The sequence below is a fragment of the Canis aureus genome, chromosome 6 (assembly GCF_053574225.1).
Source record: "Canis aureus isolate CA01 chromosome 6, VMU_Caureus_v.1.0, whole genome shotgun sequence".
NCBI classification, from domain to species: Eukaryota; Metazoa; Chordata; class Mammalia; order Carnivora; family Canidae; genus Canis; species Canis aureus.
The window spans coordinates 3,206,216-3,226,721 of record NC_135616.1 but is presented as its reverse complement, the minus strand read 5'-3'; the positions used below and the strand labels follow the sequence as shown (position 1 = coordinate 3,226,721).

General features: G+C 41.3%; 1 protein-coding gene across 2 annotated transcripts in view; it reads right to left on the bottom strand.

Annotated features, from left to right (window-relative positions):
* Positions 1 to 660: 660 nt before the first annotated feature.
* AFG3L2 (AFG3 like matrix AAA peptidase subunit 2) overlaps positions 661 to 20,506 on the bottom strand; it is a 38,452-nt gene continuing 18,606 nt past the window's right edge. For both annotated transcript variants that reach the window (XM_077899901.1, XM_077899903.1), the window contains 8 exons: positions 18,553 to 18,706; positions 16,028 to 16,135; positions 15,802 to 15,927; positions 13,744 to 13,854; positions 10,428 to 10,543; positions 7,100 to 7,300; positions 4,995 to 5,189; positions 661 to 1,490 (listed from right to left, as the gene is read on the bottom strand). In XM_077899901.1, coding sequence (XP_077756027.1) covers positions 1,248 to 1,490; positions 4,995 to 5,189; positions 7,100 to 7,300; positions 10,428 to 10,543; positions 13,744 to 13,854; positions 15,802 to 15,927; positions 16,028 to 16,135; positions 18,553 to 18,706 — 1,254 coding nt within the window. In that variant the 3' untranslated portion in view covers positions 661 to 1,247. The remainder of the gene's footprint in view (positions 1,491 to 4,994; positions 5,190 to 7,099; positions 7,301 to 10,427; positions 10,544 to 13,743; positions 13,855 to 15,801; positions 15,928 to 16,027; positions 16,136 to 18,552; positions 18,707 to 20,506) is intronic.

The window sequence follows — 20,506 nt, the reverse complement described above, 5'->3', positions numbered from 1 at the left end:
GCAGTAGATCTGTTACAGCTGTAGGTCACTGCACAGAGCAGTGGAGACTGCAGCAGAAACTGAGGAGGGCCCCGTGCCCGTCACACTGAGTTACCGGTGTCCTCACATGGTTCTGTAGTCCAGTGAGCTAGAGCTCAGCACCTCTGGGCCACCTGGAGGAGTGCTCCTGGGCCACAGCAGTCTCCCCATAACACCTCCCTCCCGGTCTATCCAGTACTGTCTGTTCCAGGGATGCCACCTGAATCTGTGTCTGAAGTCTGTGTTGTTCCCACAACATACTTAACTGTATCAACACACAAGGCAAGCTGAAATAACTGAGATCCATGTGATGGATTGAGACAGCCTGCCAGACCTGCCGTGGTCCCACAAGGTCTTCCAGACCCAGATGCTAGGACCACATCTTGTCACCACCAGCCTCGTGAGGATGTAAACTGATGCCATTGTCACAGATTCTTGTACTGACTTCCTATCAACGTTCTTTATATCCAGAGTTCATCATTCCAGAATGTACAATTCTAGAAGTTACCAAGCCTTTTGTGGGTGCTGGTAAGAACCAGCAGGACTAGCTTTTGAAGGATTCTTCTCTCCACAGTTAGAATACTTAATTCCTTTCCATAATGGTTTCTAAAAGAAAAGACCCCAAGCATAAAACTGCGACCCTTTGTTGAATTCAGAAGGAAAAAAGTACAGTACACTTTATTTTTGATGTAAAGAAGCCATATTTACATAATACATTCATATTTTTAGATATGTTATAGCTCTCCGTAGAAAACCATTCCATTAAAACAGCAACATGTGATCTGGATTCAATCTTTAAAGTATTAAGTCAAAATATTCTTATCAGGACTCCAATTTAATTTCACAGCTCATCCACAGAGGGGAAACTCTGAAGGGAAACAGGAATGAAGAGTGGGTGATGGAAAGAGAAAAATACACCTCTCCCACACTGGCAAGCCTCCACACATGGTCGATCCCCGACACACATCAGCTGGCACCACGGATAGTGGAGGGAGCAGTGCTGGGTGCCTTCTCCTTGCTCCCCAGCCACTGTCTGAGAGCCTGATGGGCTCGGGCACATATTCTCCTGGACCTTCAGAAAGTCACCCTGCACCCAGGCTGTGACTTCAGAGGCTGAGGACTAAGGACTCCTCTTCCCACCATCTCAACCCGGTCAGCAGATGGTTATGATCAACTTTGCAGTGTCCTTATTCCTCTGAGAAAGCCAGAGTTGACCACAAAACCACAAACTAAAACGGTCTCCCATCTGGAATCTGGTTGGCCACTTTTTCATCCTGGGGCTCCTCTTTGTCCTTTTCCCGTTCTTTGTTCCAGTCCTTCAGGCCCTCTGGAAGTGAAGTATCCTCATCCAAGCTACCAGTGCCTTCTACAAATTCTTCATAGGTAGATTTTTCCACAAACGGTCTGGGGCCCAAAAGTTCAACCATATCATTCTTATCTAATACTTCTTTTTCTAATAACAGAAGAGCAACCTGGAACATGAACAATTCCCATTAAATGCAATTACTTAGCAAAAGTCTTTGCAAAGCTAATGATTTTTAAATTTATAGCTAACCCCATTCCAAAACAGGATTTAAGCCTACTGAGAAAGATATAGACAAGTCCCAGGATTTTAGAGTAAAATATACAAACTGTTGGAAAACCAAATGTCTACCAGTAAGGGCGGGGCTAACTACATTTCAATACATTGACACAATGAACAATTATGCACCTGTAGTGAAGAATCTGTTCTATAAACATCTTGGAGAGACATATTCAGTGAGAAAAGCAAGAAGCACACCCTGTATGGTATACTATATCTGCCTTTAAAAGGAGAGAAATATATATCTTTTTATGTGCTTATACAAAAAAGTTCTGGAAGGAAACGTGACAAAGTTATAAAAGTGGCTGCAAATGCAAGTTGGGGGAAAGGGTAGAAATAGGGTAAGCAGAACATTTAAAAAGTTAGTTGGAAAAAACAGACACACAAGGGCAGAGATACAAAAGGAAGCCAGGAAGGTTTATGTGAAAACATGTATCTTGAAGTTCTAGTCATTTCTATGCTTGAACCACAAATTTGACAGTATACATCTTAAGAGGACACCAGGAAAGGGACACCTGACCACCTATGTGTATGGAGGTGAGGGAGGGTGTCAGGGGAGCAGGAGCGTGGTTATTAGAGCATCAGACCATCACACAAAGACAGCAAAGCAGGGTAAAAGTATCAACTGACTTCACAAAATAAATTTATTAGTTCCTGAGGTAACTCCCTACTTAGAAATTTGACTTATCTGTACTTTAAACCAGATGGCATGTTTTTAAGAGATGCCAAATAATCAAGCAATTTTATTCTGTTTTATCAATTTTTAAAAGCCTTATTATTGAAAACTGCAAATATGCACAAAAGCAGAAAATGACTAACAAATCCCCATGTAGGCACTATTGACAGTCCTCAACTTAGAGTCATCTACTCCCTAGATTACTCTGAAGAAAATCTCAACTGTCATATTTTTATCCATATATATTTTTGTGTATATTTCTAAGAGAGAAGAACTTAAAAACGTAACCAGGTTTTCTTCTTAAACCACTATTACTTCTCAATTTGCCTATTTTACACAGTTGTGGGTAACCACTTACAGTGCAATAATGTATTTTATTTAACCCAATATACCAAATGCAGCATCATTTTTAAAAAAGATTTTATTTCTTTATTTTAGAGAGAGAGTGTGAGAAAGTGAAGGGAGGGGCAGAGGAAGAAGGAGAGAGAATGTGAAGGAGACCTCCCATGGAGCCCGATGTGGGGTTCAATCTCATGACCCTCAGAGATCATGACCTGAGCCAAAATCAAGAGATGGACACTAAACCGACTGAGCCATCCAGGTGTCCCCAAACATAGTATCATGTACTGTATACACGTACATTTTAGCATATAACGATATAAATAATATTGAGATATTCTACATTCTTTTTTTCATACATCTTTAAAACCCAGTGTGCTTAAGGCACCCTTCAATTAGGAGCAGCCACATGCAACAGCACAGGCTTGGTCTGAGGTTAACGGCAAGGACTCTGCAGACACTGGGCCCATACCCTGGTCTTGCTGCTTACCAACTGCATGACCTTAAGTAAAGGGACTTAACCCCTCCGTGTACTGGTTTCTTCTGTAAAATGGGAGGTAACATATCAAACTCCTGAGGCTGCAGGGAGTTGGACAGAAGTTCATGCATCTAGGCAGTGCCTGGTACACAGAAGACAATGGGTGAAGCTAGCCAGTTACCCTTATTCTCCTAAAGCTTAACCCTTACGTATTATCTTGTCCCCAGAGAGTAAACGGAGGCCCAGAATGGAGGACACTAGTCCTAGCAGCGAAGCCTCCAGCCACCTCTCCTCTTGATGGCTCTGTATCTCCTGGCTGACTCAACATTACTCCTCACAGATTTAATTTTCTCGAATGGGCCAGATAGTACTTCAGAAGTCTGCAGTATCTCAAGATCCTCACTCCACTGAACCAATTTCCCTTTCCCAAACATGCTTTTGTTACCACTAGCAGTATGTGCATTGTACATGCATAAGGACAGATAACTGTGTGAGACTCCCTGGACCTGTCTGGCATCTGTGGTGTGCACGTGGCATCCTCCTCTTGAATCTGCACATGCACACTGTGCTCCTGCAGCCAGGGTCCTGAGTGAGCTCCTCCACTGTCTTCCACAACTGGCTATGAGATGAACCACCAACAAATCTGATCTCCAACCTGGACCTCCTGTCCAAATTTCACTGCAAATGTCCAATGCCCATGTTCTCTTGGGTTCAAGAATGATTCCCTCCACCCCCAGCCCCCGCCATGTTTGCCACTAGGAGTCATCTCAAGGGCTTTCTTCTCGTTCAGTCTATGCATTTAACCAATAAATCTTGGTTTCTCAGATCTGCCTTTGCCCTACTTCCACTGCCAGCCCTAGCGCCGTGTCAGGAATGTGAGACCTGCAGCGGCCTCTGAGCAGTCTCTGCCACTCCCCTGGGCTGGCACACTGCTGCCATACTCCCCTTCAAATGAATGTCACCATTTCAACACTCTTGAGAAGGTCAATCTTATTTCTAAAACGATGTTTCTAAACTTTTTAGCTAGCTATTGAGAACCTGGGTACTGAAGGTCCCTCCACGCTGCCATCTGCTCCCCTCCTCTCCACGTTCACTGTAACTTGACTATCCTTCTACATAAAATCTAAGTTCTATCTTCTATACAAAGCCTTCCCCGACCACTCTGATCTTCCTTCCTCAGAGCTTCTGTGCATGCTTTGCAGTGTGCCGGACACCAGCTCACTCCACCTGCACTGGGGCACTTTTGTGAAGAGACAGCATGGATGCTTTTGGATTGCCTTACTGATGGAATGGTGTATCTTGGACTATTCTTTTATCTGTGTCAATCCCTCATAATTAAAGAGTTTACTGGATGCAAAAAATCCACTGAATTCAGAAGGAAACTCTCCCTTTGGAAGGTGCTATCATATGGAGAAAACATAGAGCATGTTTATTCGCAAAAAGCTCATAATTAAGCCAAAGGTAATTTTCACGTGCCAATTCCCAATCTAGTTGGGCTAGCTTTTATTTGCCCTTTCATCACTACCTGCTTATTCCAGAGGTAAAAAAAAAAAAAAAAATGGTAAATTACTGTCAGTCCACTGTGCTCCTTCCTGAGGAGTACAAGTAAAACACAGGGTAGGGAGGAGGGCTGACTCAATTGTGTATTTTGTGGTTATTAGCAGATTCAATTAATCCTGCACTCACATTGCTAAAAGCCACAAGAGCCGGGGCTGTGTCCTACTTTTGTTCACTACTGCACTCCTACCTCCTCACAGAGACAGAGCACACACAGAATCAGAAAGAAGAAAGGAATCCAAGAGTTAGCCAGTTACAGGGAGTGCTAAGGTCTACAAACCAACCCAAATAGTCAATCCGTCACTTTAACCATGTAGAGAATTACTGATACAACTAGCACCTACCTTCTCCACATCAGCTTTCTTCTCTGTGAGGAGAGCCACTGTTCTTTTATAAGCATCATTAATAAGTATTCGTACTTCATCATCTATCAGTCTGGCGGTGGCTTCACTGTAAGGCTTCTCTAAAACCATATCGCCCTGACGTGGGAGATCAAAGGAGATTTGCCCGACCTTTTCATTCATGCCAAACTGAACAATCTGAAAAAGAATATATGATTAGTGGTGGGCATCTGGTTTTGCGGACAGGCCGCCTTATAAAATGGCAGTAAGTCTTTGTAATGGCATTAACTCTGCATGCTTCGCTGTAATACTACTCTTTAACCAGGCAAAACGTACCTGGCAGCCTTGGCTTAGACAAGGTGCTCTGTATAGACAGGGGTGGCAATGGAGATAGTATTTTAAACTGGACTAGGGATACAAGACACGAAGCCCATAGACAACATCTGTGAGACCTGCAAGACACTTCTCCCTGCACGAGGGAAAGTAGAGAAGCAGGAAGGACCTGAGAGACCCAAGAGGATAAAACTCAAGCCTTCCAGGCTCTTCCTGAATAGGTCAGAGTGCCAATCTGAGAACAAGTGATCCTGGAAGGGAGTTTTGCCATTTTCCTGTTCCTGAACCCACAGCCTCTAGCCTGGACCTTATGAGCCCCCAATACTAATAAAGCCCCACATTCAGAAGTTTCTGGAAGTAAAATCCAAACTGACAAGAAAGGGCCCAGATGAAAGCGAGAAGCAGGAACAGAGCCAAGAGAACTCAGAAAGCCATGTTTTTAAAATCTTCCTGGAAACAACAGAAAAGGGAATTCTAAAGCTATAAAACTAAAAAAGCTGTCTTAACCTCCTCCCTCTTAAGAGGTCAGGAAAGCACATTTCGTGTAAAATGGGTAATAGAAAAATGTCTAAGAAGTGATTATAAGAAAAAAGTAAGGAACAGAATAACATCTTCCTAGCTGATGACAGTGCGATGGGAAGACATCTATAAAAAGATGGAGCCTGTAACCTACTACTTCAAAAAAGCTAAAGGAAATCAGGAAAATGACAGAAAAATAAAAGAACAATGTAAGAATAAAAAAACCTTAAGGAAAAAGTTACATATAAAAGAAAATGCTATTTTAAAAATGAACGTTAAGCTACAAAGAACCCAAGAGTATGCAACCACAACAAATAATGCCCTGAGAAACAGAAGGTAATTGTTAAAAAAAAAAAAGAAAAAAAGTCATTTAAAAATTAAAAATTCAAAGACTTGAAAAAGTGACAGACCAGGAGAAGAGCTGACATAAGGGTAACAGGAGTTCCCAAAGAAAGTCATTTACATGAGGTGCCCAGACAGCAAAACTATACTGTTTGGGGATGTGTGCACCAGAGATACCCAAAGTCTGTGCAGGACAGTAACCAGTCAGGAGAGTGGCTGGTCCAGCAGGGAGGGAGGGGATCAAGAAGGGATGCTCTTAGGGACCTGCCAGGGTACAGGCAGTGTTGCATCATGGGATCACACAGGCTTATGATGGAACTTTTAAATTCTGCATACATGCTTTACAGACTCTCAGTATTACAGGTATCCCTTGCCTTTTGAAAGTTTGTGCTACACCACTTTGCTTTTATGAAAGACCTACAGCAGTACCTGCTTTTTCTAAACACAAGACATTGAAAGAGGACCTTCTCTTCTATGAAAAAAAGGTGAAAAGAGCACTCAGCATTTATTCTGAAGTGAGCAGAGGCAGCACACAACCCAAGCAGTGACTGGCACTGCCAGGCTCCATTAGCAAGATGTGATCTAAGGTACAAGTCTACCACAGGTTATTTTTGGGAACTGGGAACATTCAAAAATTTTTCCATGTAAATGAACAGTACTTCTTTGCTTTGAGCCATTTCAACTTCCAAAAGGATTCACAGGAATGCTCTGTTTTCAGATAGTGGGAGAAATCTGTAAACTTTAAATACTATTCTACCAAGAAAAAAAAAAAAAAAAAGATTTCTTTTAAGAATTCTTACCTGAAAAGCATAAGCCAGTTAAACACAACAGTACTCTTAGAGCCAACCACAAATATCCATTACTCGTGCAAATTGAGAAAGCAAGGAAGAAAAACACTCCATTTCTATACTTACTTGAGCATATGCACTTTGAGTTACTTTTCTCAAGTCATCTTGAGCGCCAGTTGTAATTCTTCCAAAGAAGATTTCTTCCGACACCCGGCCACCCAGAGTCATGCACATCCTGTCCAAGAGCTGCTCTTTGGTGTACAGGTATTGTTCTTTGGGTAAATACTGAGCATAACCTAGTCCTTTGCCTCGCGGGATGATGGAGACCTGCAAGTAGAAAACATACAAAACATTGAGGATTCCACCACCAAATGGTGAACCTAATGTTTACCTATACATAGATAAGCTCGCCAATGAAAAATAAGCACAACAGCTAGGCAACCCTCCAGCCTTGGCAAGAGGAGATCTAGCAGTAGTTGACTGTTCAGGGGGTATTTTCTCTTAGAATAACTTAGTATTTTCTTTTTTTTAACTTAGTATTTTCTTTTAGAATAACTTTACCTTAGGGTTCTAGAAAGTACTTCTTATCCTTTTATAAAACACAATTGAGATCATTCAGTCTTGATAAAAGGACAGCTGGTGAGTGAGGACTCCTGATCAAACATGGCCTAGATGCCATTCAACTTCACGAGCCCCAGCCACATCCTCCTTCACAGGACGAAGGGAAAGGCAGACCTAGATGCTCAGGAGCCTTCATTTTCTTTCCTAGTGCTTTTTGCCACTGAATAAAGTCCTTAAAATTTTAAAAAATCAACTTTATTGAGGCACAGCTTATATTCAGTAAAAATACACCCATTTTTAATTGAACAATCCCGTGAGTTTTGACAAACACAACCTCCTACCACAAAGATAGAAAGAAAGTCTTTTCTTTGTCCTGCAAAGTTCTTTTGTATCCCTTTTCCGGTGAGTCTTATCTCCCCTCCTTTAACCTCCCCACCTTCCAGCTCCAGGCAGCTAGACATACACTACCAGTCCCTATGGATTAGTCACAATTTCTGGAACTCCATATAAATGGAATCATATACTATGTACTTTGTGTCTGCTCTCTTAAGTCTTTCTGAGATTCACCCACACTGCTATATGTATTAATAGTTCGTTCATTTTTACTGGTGCATAGCATTCCATTGTATAAACATACCAAACATCCATTTCACTGTTGAGGGACATCAGGGTTGTCTCCAGTTTACTGCTATTATGAATCTAGCAGTGTAGACATGTTTTTATTTCTCTTGGGTGATTATATAGAAGTGAGATTGTTTGGTTGTATGGAAGCATTTGTTTACCTTTATAAGAAACTGCCACACTGTTTTTCAAAATGGTTACACTATTTCTCATTCCCAACAGCAAAGGATGAGAGCTCCACCTAGAGTGACATTTCACCAATACTTAGGACAGACTTTTTAACTTTAACCATTTCAATGGTTATGCTGTGGTATTTTATTGTGGTATAATTTGCACTTTCCTGATGACTAATGAAATTGAGTATCTTCATGTACTTAATATCCATTTGTATACCTTCAGATCTTTTGCCCATGATTTCACCGGGTTGTTTATTTTCGAGTTTTAAGAGTTTTTTATATATTCTAGATACAAGTCCTTTGTCATATATATACTGCAAGTTTTTTCAGACTATGTGGTTTGCCTTTGATTTCCTTGACAGTGTCTTTCAAAGACAAAAACATCTTCAATTTTGATGATATCCCATTTATCAACTTTTTCTTCTGTGGTTCATGTTTTTTGTGTACTAAAATATTTTATAGCCTACCGAAGGTTACAAAGATTTTGACCTATGTTTTCCTCTAAACATTTATTGTTTTAGCTTTTACAATCTATTTCAAATTAATTTTTTACATACAATTTGAGAGCCAGTGTTAGCTTTTCCCCCCAAATGAACACTGAGTTGCCAGATCTATTTGTTGCAAGACAATCCTCCTCACCCTGAATTATTTCGGCACCTCTGTTAAGAATCAATTAATCAATTACGTGTGAACGTCTACTTCTGGGCTCTATTCCATCCTATTGATCTGTTTAGTTCCTTTCACAATATTAGTCTTCATTACTGTAGCTATATACAAAGTCTTAAAATTGGGGGTATAACCCCCTTCAAACTTGTTTTGGCTATTCTAGTTGACCTGTATTTTCATACAAACTTTAGATCTGCTTATCAATTTCTACAAAAAAGTCTGCTATATTTACAACAGAGATTGTGCTGAAACTTCACGGAAATCTCGGTGATCATAACATTTCAGGGACAAGGCATATTTCTGTTTTTATTTAGGTCTTGTTTCATTCAGTATACAGATCCTACAAGTACTTCAAGATATGTATCCCTATATATTTTATGTTTTTGGATGCTGTTGTAAATAAAATTGAGTTTTTAAAATTTAATTTTCCAATTGTTTATTGCTAATTATACAGAAATACAACCGATCTTTGTATACTGATCCTGAATTCTGTAACCTTGCTTATTTCACTTATCGGTTCTAGTGGCTTCTCTGTAGATTATCTAGGGTGTTTGGTTGGGTATGTATATATGTATTATGTATGTATGTATATGTATATTTTTAAGTAAGCTCTACCCTAACACGGAACCTGAATTCATGACCCCAAGGTCAACAAGAGTGGTACACTCTACCAGTTGAGCCAACCAGGCACCCCTGTCTAGGATGTTTTATGTACACTTCAATGTTCTCTTCTCTGTGGTTCCCTTGCTTCAGGGGATTCCCCTCCACTGCCAGTGGTCCCCTGACACTGCAAGTCAGACTGATCCTTCCTGTTGTGTGTGCTGCACCAGTTTGGGGACCGCACCCAGTTGAAAAAGCAAAAATTTAACAATCTCACTTGCTGCACCCATCTTTCAGATTTCCCTTTGGTCTCTGCTTTCTTTCTTGCCAGGCTCTCTGGGGTCTCTCTGTGCAGGCATAGTGTAGTGGTCAGCCGGGAGCTGGGCGGCTTCTACTGGGACTTGGGTCTCACTCCTCTGTAGCCTTCTTGCTTCCAGGATTCTGTTAAATTTCCAATGTCCTTCAAAATCCTAAATTCTCTCCTCTGCTGCTTCAATATGAGACCAGCTTTTCCACCACTGTGGCCGTGGAAAAAACCCTCAGGCAAGAAAGCCATGGACTCCCAATTCCAACCCACTTGTAGCAACTGCTTTTCAAAAGAAAATTCTCCTCCAGTATTCATCTGCTTTGGACAGTGGTCAGTCCCCTTAAATAGCAGTTTTCTTTCCAAACTTTGTAACTTCTCTGCATAAGCTCTTCATCTCACCATCATTACCAGACATCTCAGTCAATTTTATATACTTATCCTTCATGGGAATACAATTTTCTCCCTCAAATAATTGTTCATACGATCAGTTGGCCTACTCACTGTTTGACAGAAACTGCTTTACCTTCAAGAGTGGGTCTGCATGTTCCAGATACCACCCGGCAACTGCATGCCCTGCCTCATGGTATGCCACGGTCTTCTTCTCCTCGGGCTGCAGAACCTGGGTTTTTTTCTCTAACCCTGACAAAATAATAACAGAAAACCAAAACCACTGCCTCAGTGGCTCTGACATAAAAAGACAGTTATACAATCTACACACTACCTTATCTAAAATGTGACTTAGAGACTAAGCTGCCTATGATAATCCAGAAATTCCCAACCAAGGTCAGAGTAAAAGCAAAGAACCAACTCCAAAATACCCCAGCTACTTGCAAAATGTATTCACTACCCCTAGACCCACTTTTCCCCTAACTCACCCACTCTTTTAAGCCATATATCTTGTTTTGGGAACCAGAAATGCAAAATAAAATTTGGCACATAGGTCAATTTAAAACATAAAAGTCAGAGAAAGCAAAGAGGTCTGGAATGATCTCCTGTTTGACACAGGTACTTGGAATAATCAAGTGCTGGGTAAACAAAGAGGCAGTCTGGTACATAGACAACAGGCAGTCTATTCCTGATGGAAGGCAAATGAGAGGAAGAATGGAGCTAGCTAAAGATCTGAAAGTACCCAGTCAGCGAGTCAGCTAGGCCAATGCTGCAGCACCCGGCATACTAATCAACTGGCCCTGGGGGTTCCAAGAGCCAGCAGTGAGGCAGACATGAGAAAACTAATCCAACAGACCACCATGTGTGGGGCCTATGTGTTGACTACACAGCTGGGGGACCCCTCATTCAAGTACAAGTTTTCTGTAGCCCGGATCTAGGAGGATACTAAACCTCCTTCACATCTTTGTACCACAGAAACGAACTACAAAGTTTGTACTGATACAGATCATCACACTGTGACAAGTCATTAAGTTTTCAAGGTAAGGCATCTGAATTTCTCAAATGACACCATATTAATGAGCCTGAAAGATTAAAAAAGGAATGCTATGTTCCCAAAGACATAATCCAAGACAGTGATAACAGAGCTGCAAGGGCGGAGATTTAAGAAGGTGAATTATAGGGCAGCCCTGGTGGCTCAGCGGTTTAGCGCTGCCTTTGGCCCAGGGTGTGATCCTGGAGACCCAGGATCGAGTCCCACATCAGGCTCCCTGCATGGAGCCTGCATCTCCCTCTGCCTGTGTCTCTGCCTCTCTCTCTCTGTGTCTCTCATGAATAAATAAAATCTTAAAAAAAAAAAAAAAAAAAAAAAGAAGGTGAGTTACAAGCACAAATAAGCAGTTCTTGCTTATGTGAGACAACAAGGACCCTGCCCCCCTCCGCCGGTTTATCCCTGGAATTTTTCATTTTCCCAGTAAGCTTACTACAGAACAAGTGCTCCTGACTGGTTTCCAGTAGCTGAGCTGTGAGCAGGTAATTATGGACCTCAGGAGGGCCCCTACTGGCCCTGCTACTCTGACCTCTTTCACACTGAGAACTGACTCTTCCCCCACCTAAAGGGTACAGACACACAGCTTTCACCTCCCTCTACAGTGAATTGTTTTAACTCCACTTACAACTCTAAACTTAGATTTTTCTCCTTTCAGTAACAAATTTCTAGAATAAGTAGTCTCTTCATTCACTCAGTGGTTATTTATGTAGCCCCTAACCCAGGTTAAATACATCGTCATACTAGCCTCTAGATCCTCACTGAAATCTCCATTAATCTGGCTTTGTATTATCTACTCAACTGCAACTGTCATGTCAGAAGTCACCAAAAACAATCCCGTTGCCAAATCTAAAGTCATCCTCCTCCATCCATGTCCTATATCACTTGATTCTGCTGACAAGGGCTTTATAAACGTAACTTTGCCCTTGCCTCTCATCTCTTGCAACCTCCTGGGTTTCCTTTAGTGGCATCTATTTCTTGTCTTGCTGCTGCACCTTCTGGGCCTGTGGCACTCTGCTGGCTCACTCTTTTCCTCTCTGCTACCAAATGCAGGCAGTGTTTACTGTGTGGGCCCTTCCCTCTGAGCCCTCTCACCCACCTCCACACCATGGGAACCGGAGCCTGTGGCACCTTGCTGCTGCAGAGTTCCATGTGGACAGCCTGCCCCGCCTCAAATTCTGCACATCTTATCAGCCAAACCAGCTGCCTCTGGAAGCACCCCATTCTTCCCATGGTCTATAAGGCTGTCCTATTTTTGCCTATCACCACTGGAACTACTTATGCCAAAACCCAGTATCTCATATTAATGATTACAAGGTTCTCTGCCTTCAGATGCTTCCCTCTTCTTCAAAGTCAGATTCCTTTTATTAAAATATCACTGATTGGGCCACCTGGGTGGCTCAGTCGGTTAAGTGTTTGCCTTCGGCTCAGGTCATGATCCCAAATCCTGGCATCAAGCCTCACATCAGGCTCTCTCTGCTCAGTGGGGAGCCTGCTCCTCCCTCCCACTTGTACTAAGTAAACAAAATCTTTTTAAAAATAATAAAATATCACTGATTATCATGCTACTCAATAGCTCAGGAAAAATCCCACGTTACTTCAATACCAGCCACAGTACAACAGTTTAAAAAGCCCTAGAGCTTAACATTCAAGGCTTTCTAAAATTTAGACTTAAAAAACAATTATTTCTAGCTTTGCCTTACTTTCCAAAGGAAATTCGAGTCTGACTGGTTTACTTTCCCTCCCTAAGACATAGGGTGTAACCAAACCACCTTCTGTTCCTGCCACTCTAATACCAACCTCCTCTTTCAACTGAACCTGGTTTAAATCCTGCCTCTTCTGTAGAGCCCTGCCTGACTACAGAGTCCTTTCTTTCTTTGAATGCACAAGTTCTGAAATTACTTATTATCTTTTTATGGGTATTAAATTATAAAGTGCCTAGAAAGCAAGAAAAACATGTTATGTATATTCCCGACTGTGCTTGTGAGGTGAGCATTTCCGGGCTAAAGAGTTGTTACACCTGTTTATCCATCACCTATACTTAGCAAGACAGCACATTTAACTCAGGCAATACAATTTTTTGGAAACAGGAAGGTTGTGAGCATTTTCAAAACACTAGACTGGCATAATTCAGAGGAAGATATCTTGCAGCTTGCTGCCCATGCAAGTGAGGCATGGTGTGGGGTGCTGTCTCAGACTCACCCAAATCACTAGTATCCATCTCCACAAGACTGTGGGCAAGGGCAACAGGGGACTCGTAGCACTGAGGAAACACAGCAGGGGCATGGTAGCCCCAGGGCTGGGTGAATAGACTTCTCTGCTTCTAGATCTTGCCAAAACAGAGAAACCCATGGCTTAAAACTCATTTTATCAGCCTTCTCACTTCAGTTATGTTCAGTTTGCTTACCACCAATCACTCGCTCAATTGCTTGTTCAAAGTGTTTCTGGTTTATGGAATCTGAAAGGTGTCTTGCAGCAATGAGGGCCGCTTCATTACAGACATTAGCAACGTCAGCTCCTACAAAATGAATGTACAAAACAGCTTACTCACCAAATATACTCGAACTGATTAGTCACACATCATGGATGACACAGTCAGTTTAGTTTCTCAACTAGCAGTAGACTGAACAAGTGTCTAACATAATTTAGTTCAATTCATGATAACCCTAAGCTGTTCTAGCATTCAGTAATAACCTAGTACAATCCTTGCCCTTTGAATTAAGATGAAAGTATTAGTAGTAGGTAATTACGGGCAGCTACCTTTATAGGCAATGTGGCTCATATAACAGTGATCTAAGACAGTCTTTAAAAATGCCCATTAATTAACCTAGTTCTACAAGTTCTGCTGGGAGAGTGACTGATGTGGATATTAAGCAACACGCTGAACTATAATGAAAAACATAAGCATTAAAATAACTCAGGGCATTCAGTAAAATAACAAAAGTTAAATACACGAAGCTTGCCAAATGCTTTCCAGATCCCTAAGTCTCTTTAAATTCACTTTTCAGATAAAGTATATGGTAACTTAAATAAGCTATAAGACATGTATGTACTCAATAAACAAATACTGAAATGTTATGAATTCCAAAATCCAAAGATAACAAACAAGTAAAAAAGTTAGGACCCTGCGACATTTAAGAAGCCTAGCTTCTTCTGGTTAGAACCATACACTTACATATATAATCCTCTCAGACTTTCCAAATGTTGCTTTTTAAGAAAGACTTACATTTTACATTTAAAAACTCTTGGAAAAATAAAAATAAACACTCTTGGAGTAGGCACCTGCAAAGCTACTCAACATCACTAGTCATTAGAAAAATGCAAATCAAAAAGATGAAATACCACTAGGGTGGCCACAATAAAAAAGATAGGCAATAACAAGTGCTGACAAGAATGTGGAAAATTGGAACTCTTTTTGTGACAATGCATAATGGCATAGCCACTTTGGAAAACCGTTTGGTAGTTCCCCAAAAAGTGACTCAGTGGCACTACTCCTAGATATATAACCTGAGAAATAAAATGTACATTTCACACAAAAATCTACACATGGATGTTCATAGCAGCATTATCTCTAACAGCCAAAAGATGGAAACAACCCAAATGACAGGTAAAGAAAATGTGGTCTATCCACATAATGGAACATTATCCAGCCAGAAAAAGGAATGAAGTGTTGATACATTCTGCAACACGCTTGAACTCTGAAAACACTATGCTAAGTGAAAGAGGCCAGGCATAAAAAGATCACATTTTGTGTAATTCTTTCTATACGAAATGTCCAGAATAGGAAAATCTATAGAAACAGAAAGTAGGTGAGGGGTTGCCTACGGCTGTGGGTAGAGGGAGTGGCTACACTAATGGATTCTTCTGGGGTGATGAAAATTATCTAAAATTAGACTACAGCAGTTATAGCATAACCCTGTAAATACACTGAAAACCACTGAATCATATACTTTACAATTCACCAATGAATTTTATGGTATGTAAAATTATCTCATTAGAGTTGTTTAAAAAAAACTTAACAGGACACCTGGGTGATTCAGTTGGTTTAGCATCCATCTCTTGATTTCAGCTCAGGTCATGATCTCAGGGTCCTAGGAGCAAGCCCTGCATAGTGCTCCTTGCTCAGTGGGGAGCCTGCTTCTCTCTCTTTCTCAAATAAATAAATCTTAAAACAAAAACAAAACCCACATACAAGTAATCCAGAGGCAGCAGGAAGAGGCTGGAACATATAAGCTAGGTTCTAGAAGAATTAATAATTATTCTTGAAGCTAAGTGATGGGTGCGCAGAGGGGTTCATTATACTATTTTCTCAACTTCTACATAGGTTTGAAATTTCCCACAATAAAAAGGTAAAAATATACCCTGAAAAGGCCCCAGAGTGAGAGGTAAAAGTAAAATGGTACCTGGCAAATATCGATGACTTACAGGACTTCTTACACAGGAGAGCAGGTTCTGTTCCACTCACCTGAAAACCCTGGAGTTAAGGATGCAAGTTTTCTTGCCAGTTTCTCCTTTTCCAGGGCACTGTCCAGTTTCAATGGTCTGAGGTGAACTTTGAAAATAGAGGCTCTTCCTTTTATGTCCGGTGGTCCTTGAGAAATTATTTTTAAAGGGAAAAAAAAAAAATCATGGTGAAAAAGTTACATCTCTCCTCAAAAGAACTGGACTGAACCCAATGAAGATCATCTCACCAATAAAGATCTGCCTATCAAAGCGCCCTGGACGCATTAGTGCTGGATCTAGGATATCTGGTCGATTGGTGCCTGCCAAAATGACGACGTTTGTTGTTGTGTTAAAACCTAAAGAGATGATAACAAAAATGCAAGACTTAAAGCTTTAAGCATTATTTTTCTAAACAAATACCAAAGATTTTAGTTAAAAAAATTTTCAAAGATTTTATTATTTATCTGAGGAGGGGGTTGAGGGGAAGTGGGAAGGAGGAAGGGAGGGGGAGAGAGAGAGAGAGAAAGTATGTGTGTGAAAGGGAGCAAGAGTAGGGGGCAGAGAGAGAGAGAGGGAGATGCAGACTCTTCAATGTGCAGGGAGCCTGATCCCAGGACCTGAAGATCATGACCTGAGCCAAAGGCAGACAACTGACTACAACACCCAGGCATCCTCATCTTTTAAATGTTTTAAAATCAATGAGATTAGTGGCACCTGGGTGTCTCAGTTGGTTGAACGTCTGACTCCTAATTTCACCTCAGGTCATGATTTCAGGGTCATGGGATCGAGCCCTATGTCGGCCCCGTGTCAGTGGAGTCTGCTTGAAGATTCTCCACCTCTGCCCCTTCTCCAGCTTGAGCTTGTACACTCACTCTCTCAAATAAATAAATAAAATCTGTAAAACACACACACACAAAACCACATAAATAAAATCAATGCTATTAAATTTGCAAATTGTCTAACTAGCCTTCCTAGGTCACAGGACAACCCACTGAATATCTGAAGACAGGTATCAAACTCCACCTCCAACCTCTGCCAGGTTCAACTTGCTCGGTTCTATCGGCCACTTCTCAAATGTCAATGCCTTGACCCTCGCCCCAAAAGAGCTCTGGGATAAAACTTCAATGGATTGAGGAGCTGCTTCTTAGGGATAAATAAACAAAGTGGTTTCTTGAGATGGAATTTATTCCTGGTAAAGTTGCTGTGAAGACTATTGAAATTACCATAAAGTGGGACACCTGGCTGGCTCAGCTGGTGAAGCATGTGACTCCTGATACCGGGGTTAAGAGTTCAAGCCCCACACTGGGTGTAGAGATTAAAAATAAATTCTTTTAAAAAAATGGGAGAGGGGGTTTCTGGGGGCTCAGTTGGTTAAGCATCTGCCTTCAGCTCAGGTCATGACCCCAGGGTCCTGGGATCAAGCCCACATGGGGCTCTCTGCTCTGTAGGAAGTCTGCTTCTCCCGCTGCTCCTCCTCCTGCCCCACTGATGTTCTCTCTCTCAAATAAATGAAATCTTAAAAAACAATTGCAGTATTTAGAATATTATGTAAACTTAGTTGATAAAGCAGTGGCAGGGTTTGAGAGGACTGACTCCAATCTGGACAGAAGTTCTACTATGGGTAAAGTGCCATCACACAGCATTGTATGCTACAGAGAAATTGTGAAAGGGAAAGTCAATGTGGCAAACTTCGCTGTTGTCTTCTTTTAAAAAATTGCTACAGCCATCCAGCTTTCAGCAGCCCCCACCGTGATCAGTCAAGCAGTTGTCAACACTGAGGCCAGACCTTCCACAAGCAAGAAGATTAAAATCACTGAAAGTTCAGATGATGGCCAGTGTTTTCCAGCTATAAAGCATTTTTTGATTAAAGCACGTACATTTTTTTAGACACATACTGCACTTAGTAGACAGTGTAAACCTAACTTTTATATGCACTGGGAAGCCAAAACATCCATTTCATTTGCTTTATTATGATATTCACTTTATAGCAGTAGTCTAGAATCGAACCCATGAATATCTCTGAGGAGTGCCTGTATGATGCCCAGCTCCGTCATTTAAAGCTATTCAATACTCAGCACTGTACCACCCTCTCTGAGCACACAACGGCATCCACGCATCTTACAGCAGGAAGCATTCTTACATCCTACAAACTGGCTTTCCTAACAAAAGAAAAAAGCTGACTAATGTGGAACGATGGCTACTCTCTTAGTAGGAGTATTCAAACTCTGCCAAATTCACACTCAGTTATGCATGGTTTACCTGATGCTTGAGAATCATAAATGGCTTCAAGAATGAGACTATTGGTGCACCTGGGTGGCTCAGTCAGTTAAGCATCCAACTCTTGATTTCAGCTCAGGTCATGATCTCAGGGTTATGAGATGGAGCCCCATGGTGGGCTGTGGGCTCAGCTCAGAGTCTACTTGAGATTCTCTCTGCCCTTCCCCCTGCTCTCTCTCAAATAAACAAAATCTTTAAAAAAATAAAATAAACCAAAAAACGACTATAATTCTTTTGTGGATCATTTCACCAATTTTTCTCTTCTTCAATACAGGTACAAACACTACCTTAACACCAATATTAAGTTATGGCAGGTTGCAAGGTAAGAATATTTTGCTATTATCTGCACTGATACAGAAGAGCCTTTAAAAAAGGGCTGTTTTAGAGAATACTTTTTAAAAATTTGTACTCTTTATTAGCACAAGAATTCTCACTTTAGATATATGGAAAACAATTAGAAAGTATAGTTTAAAATACAAAAGACTTGAATATTCACCATCCATTTCCACAAGCAGCTGATTGAGTGTGTTTTCCTGCTCACTCTGCCCTCCGAAGTTGCCTCTTCCTCTCTTCCTTCCCACGGCATCTATTTCATCAATGAAGAGGATGCACGGGGCATTCTTCCGAGCAAGGGCAAATAAGTCTCGGACCTGGATAAAAATATAACCCCTAAAGTCACTTGATGAGTGATTATTATTTTCGTCCTACTAAAATAAGCATCACGCTTCCATCCAATAGGAAATCTTTTTGTTACATACTATACCATACGGTACATATTTTAAAAGTTGTAGGAAGCAAAGAGGTGGCAAATGAAGTTGGTGGGAAACTGATTTAAAGTGAGCAAATGTTATTTCTATAATATTATAAGTTACTGTATATATCAAAGGCACTATCTGCTATTTTTATAGCAACTTAATACTATACATTTTTGCCCTACAAAAAGATAACACTGTAGAACTAGAAACTTTATATTCAGTTTAAAAGTTCAAACTATTCCAGGGTTTGCATTTCATGCCCAAGGCAGCTGTTAACAAGCAGAGACTAACAGATCTAGGCAGTACATATACACACAGCAAAGGCAGTGACCCACCATGTCCATATAGTGATCACTACGGAGAATAAGACAGATAGTGCCCTGCCACTACAGGAGCAGGTGTGAGGCCCCTACACTTACATTCTATCCTATTAAACATATCCCCTCAGGCCACTAGTTCAAGTAGATTGAAGGAGTGAACATCCCCACACTTCACTACCAGCCAAGAGTTCAGAGTCTCATCCTATCACCTGCCCCTTCTAAGAGATCCAGAAACAATCTCCTATGCCTCACATCCCTCTTTACTTGCCAAAGTCCAAGTCTCCTTGTCACCCTTTCCTGCCTAGAATTCCAGGTTTTCATTGCTATACTGCCCTGAACATATCCCCTAGGATAAATCACGTCCCTCTAGGGCCTCTCCCTCTGAACTCCAGATCTGTGATCAGCAGACAGTGTGGGCCCTCTCATGCTCTTTCCTAAATACCTACTTCACCCATTCGCCTGAACTCAAATTTGGCTGTCTCTGCAAAGCTCTCACCTGGAAAGAGTTTTTGTCTTTCCTTCCAGGCCAGTGGGAGTTGAAGCCTACTTCACATGCCATGACTATTGCCAAAATAATTCTGCTGGAAAACCTCTGCTCATGGAGGCTCTCATCATGGGGTGGACACATTATCCTCCTTGTTGCAGTACTCCCTGGGCCTAATTTCCCACTCTTCCACTCCACTCTGTACCCCGTAGGCATTATTTTCTTAGTAGTTCCTGGTTGATTAGTCCCTGACCCACCTATTTCAATCACCTTCTGTTCCATTCTGCCATGGCCAGCACTGCCAAGGTTTCCCTAAACAATGAGCTTCCCAGTCTACTCTGACCTCCTCCCATGGGTCTGGCCTGCTCATGTGCTCAAGCCTCTCTGACAGCAAGCTCCTCTTGGGTCTCCACCCCATTAGGCTCACTGCTTTACCATCATCCACAGCTCTTCTCCTGCCTTCAGTCACCCTCCATTGCTCCCACCTGTATTAGATTCCACACTCCAACAACATCAACACTTAACTCCCTCAGACTCTCCTAGCTACCTGACAAGACTCCTATGCATTCACCTACTCTATCATAGCTCATTTAATCTAAGATGCCATCAGTGTTAAGACTCATCATTAATACACTTGCTGTTGACAAAAAAAAAAAAAAAAAAAAAATGCTGCCAATACATGACAACACCTAGTTACTGATTATACGTTGTATCCTAATGTTTGGAAAAGCAACTGTGATAGCAGTTTACACTCCGTGGTGTTTAAAAAAAAAAAAAAAAAAAGAGTCAACATTTAATGAAATACTCAAGAGTTAAAAATTTAAGTGCTGCTTTAAAAATGAATCCATACTCACACTTCCTGATTTCAAAACTTACTACAAAGCAATAGTA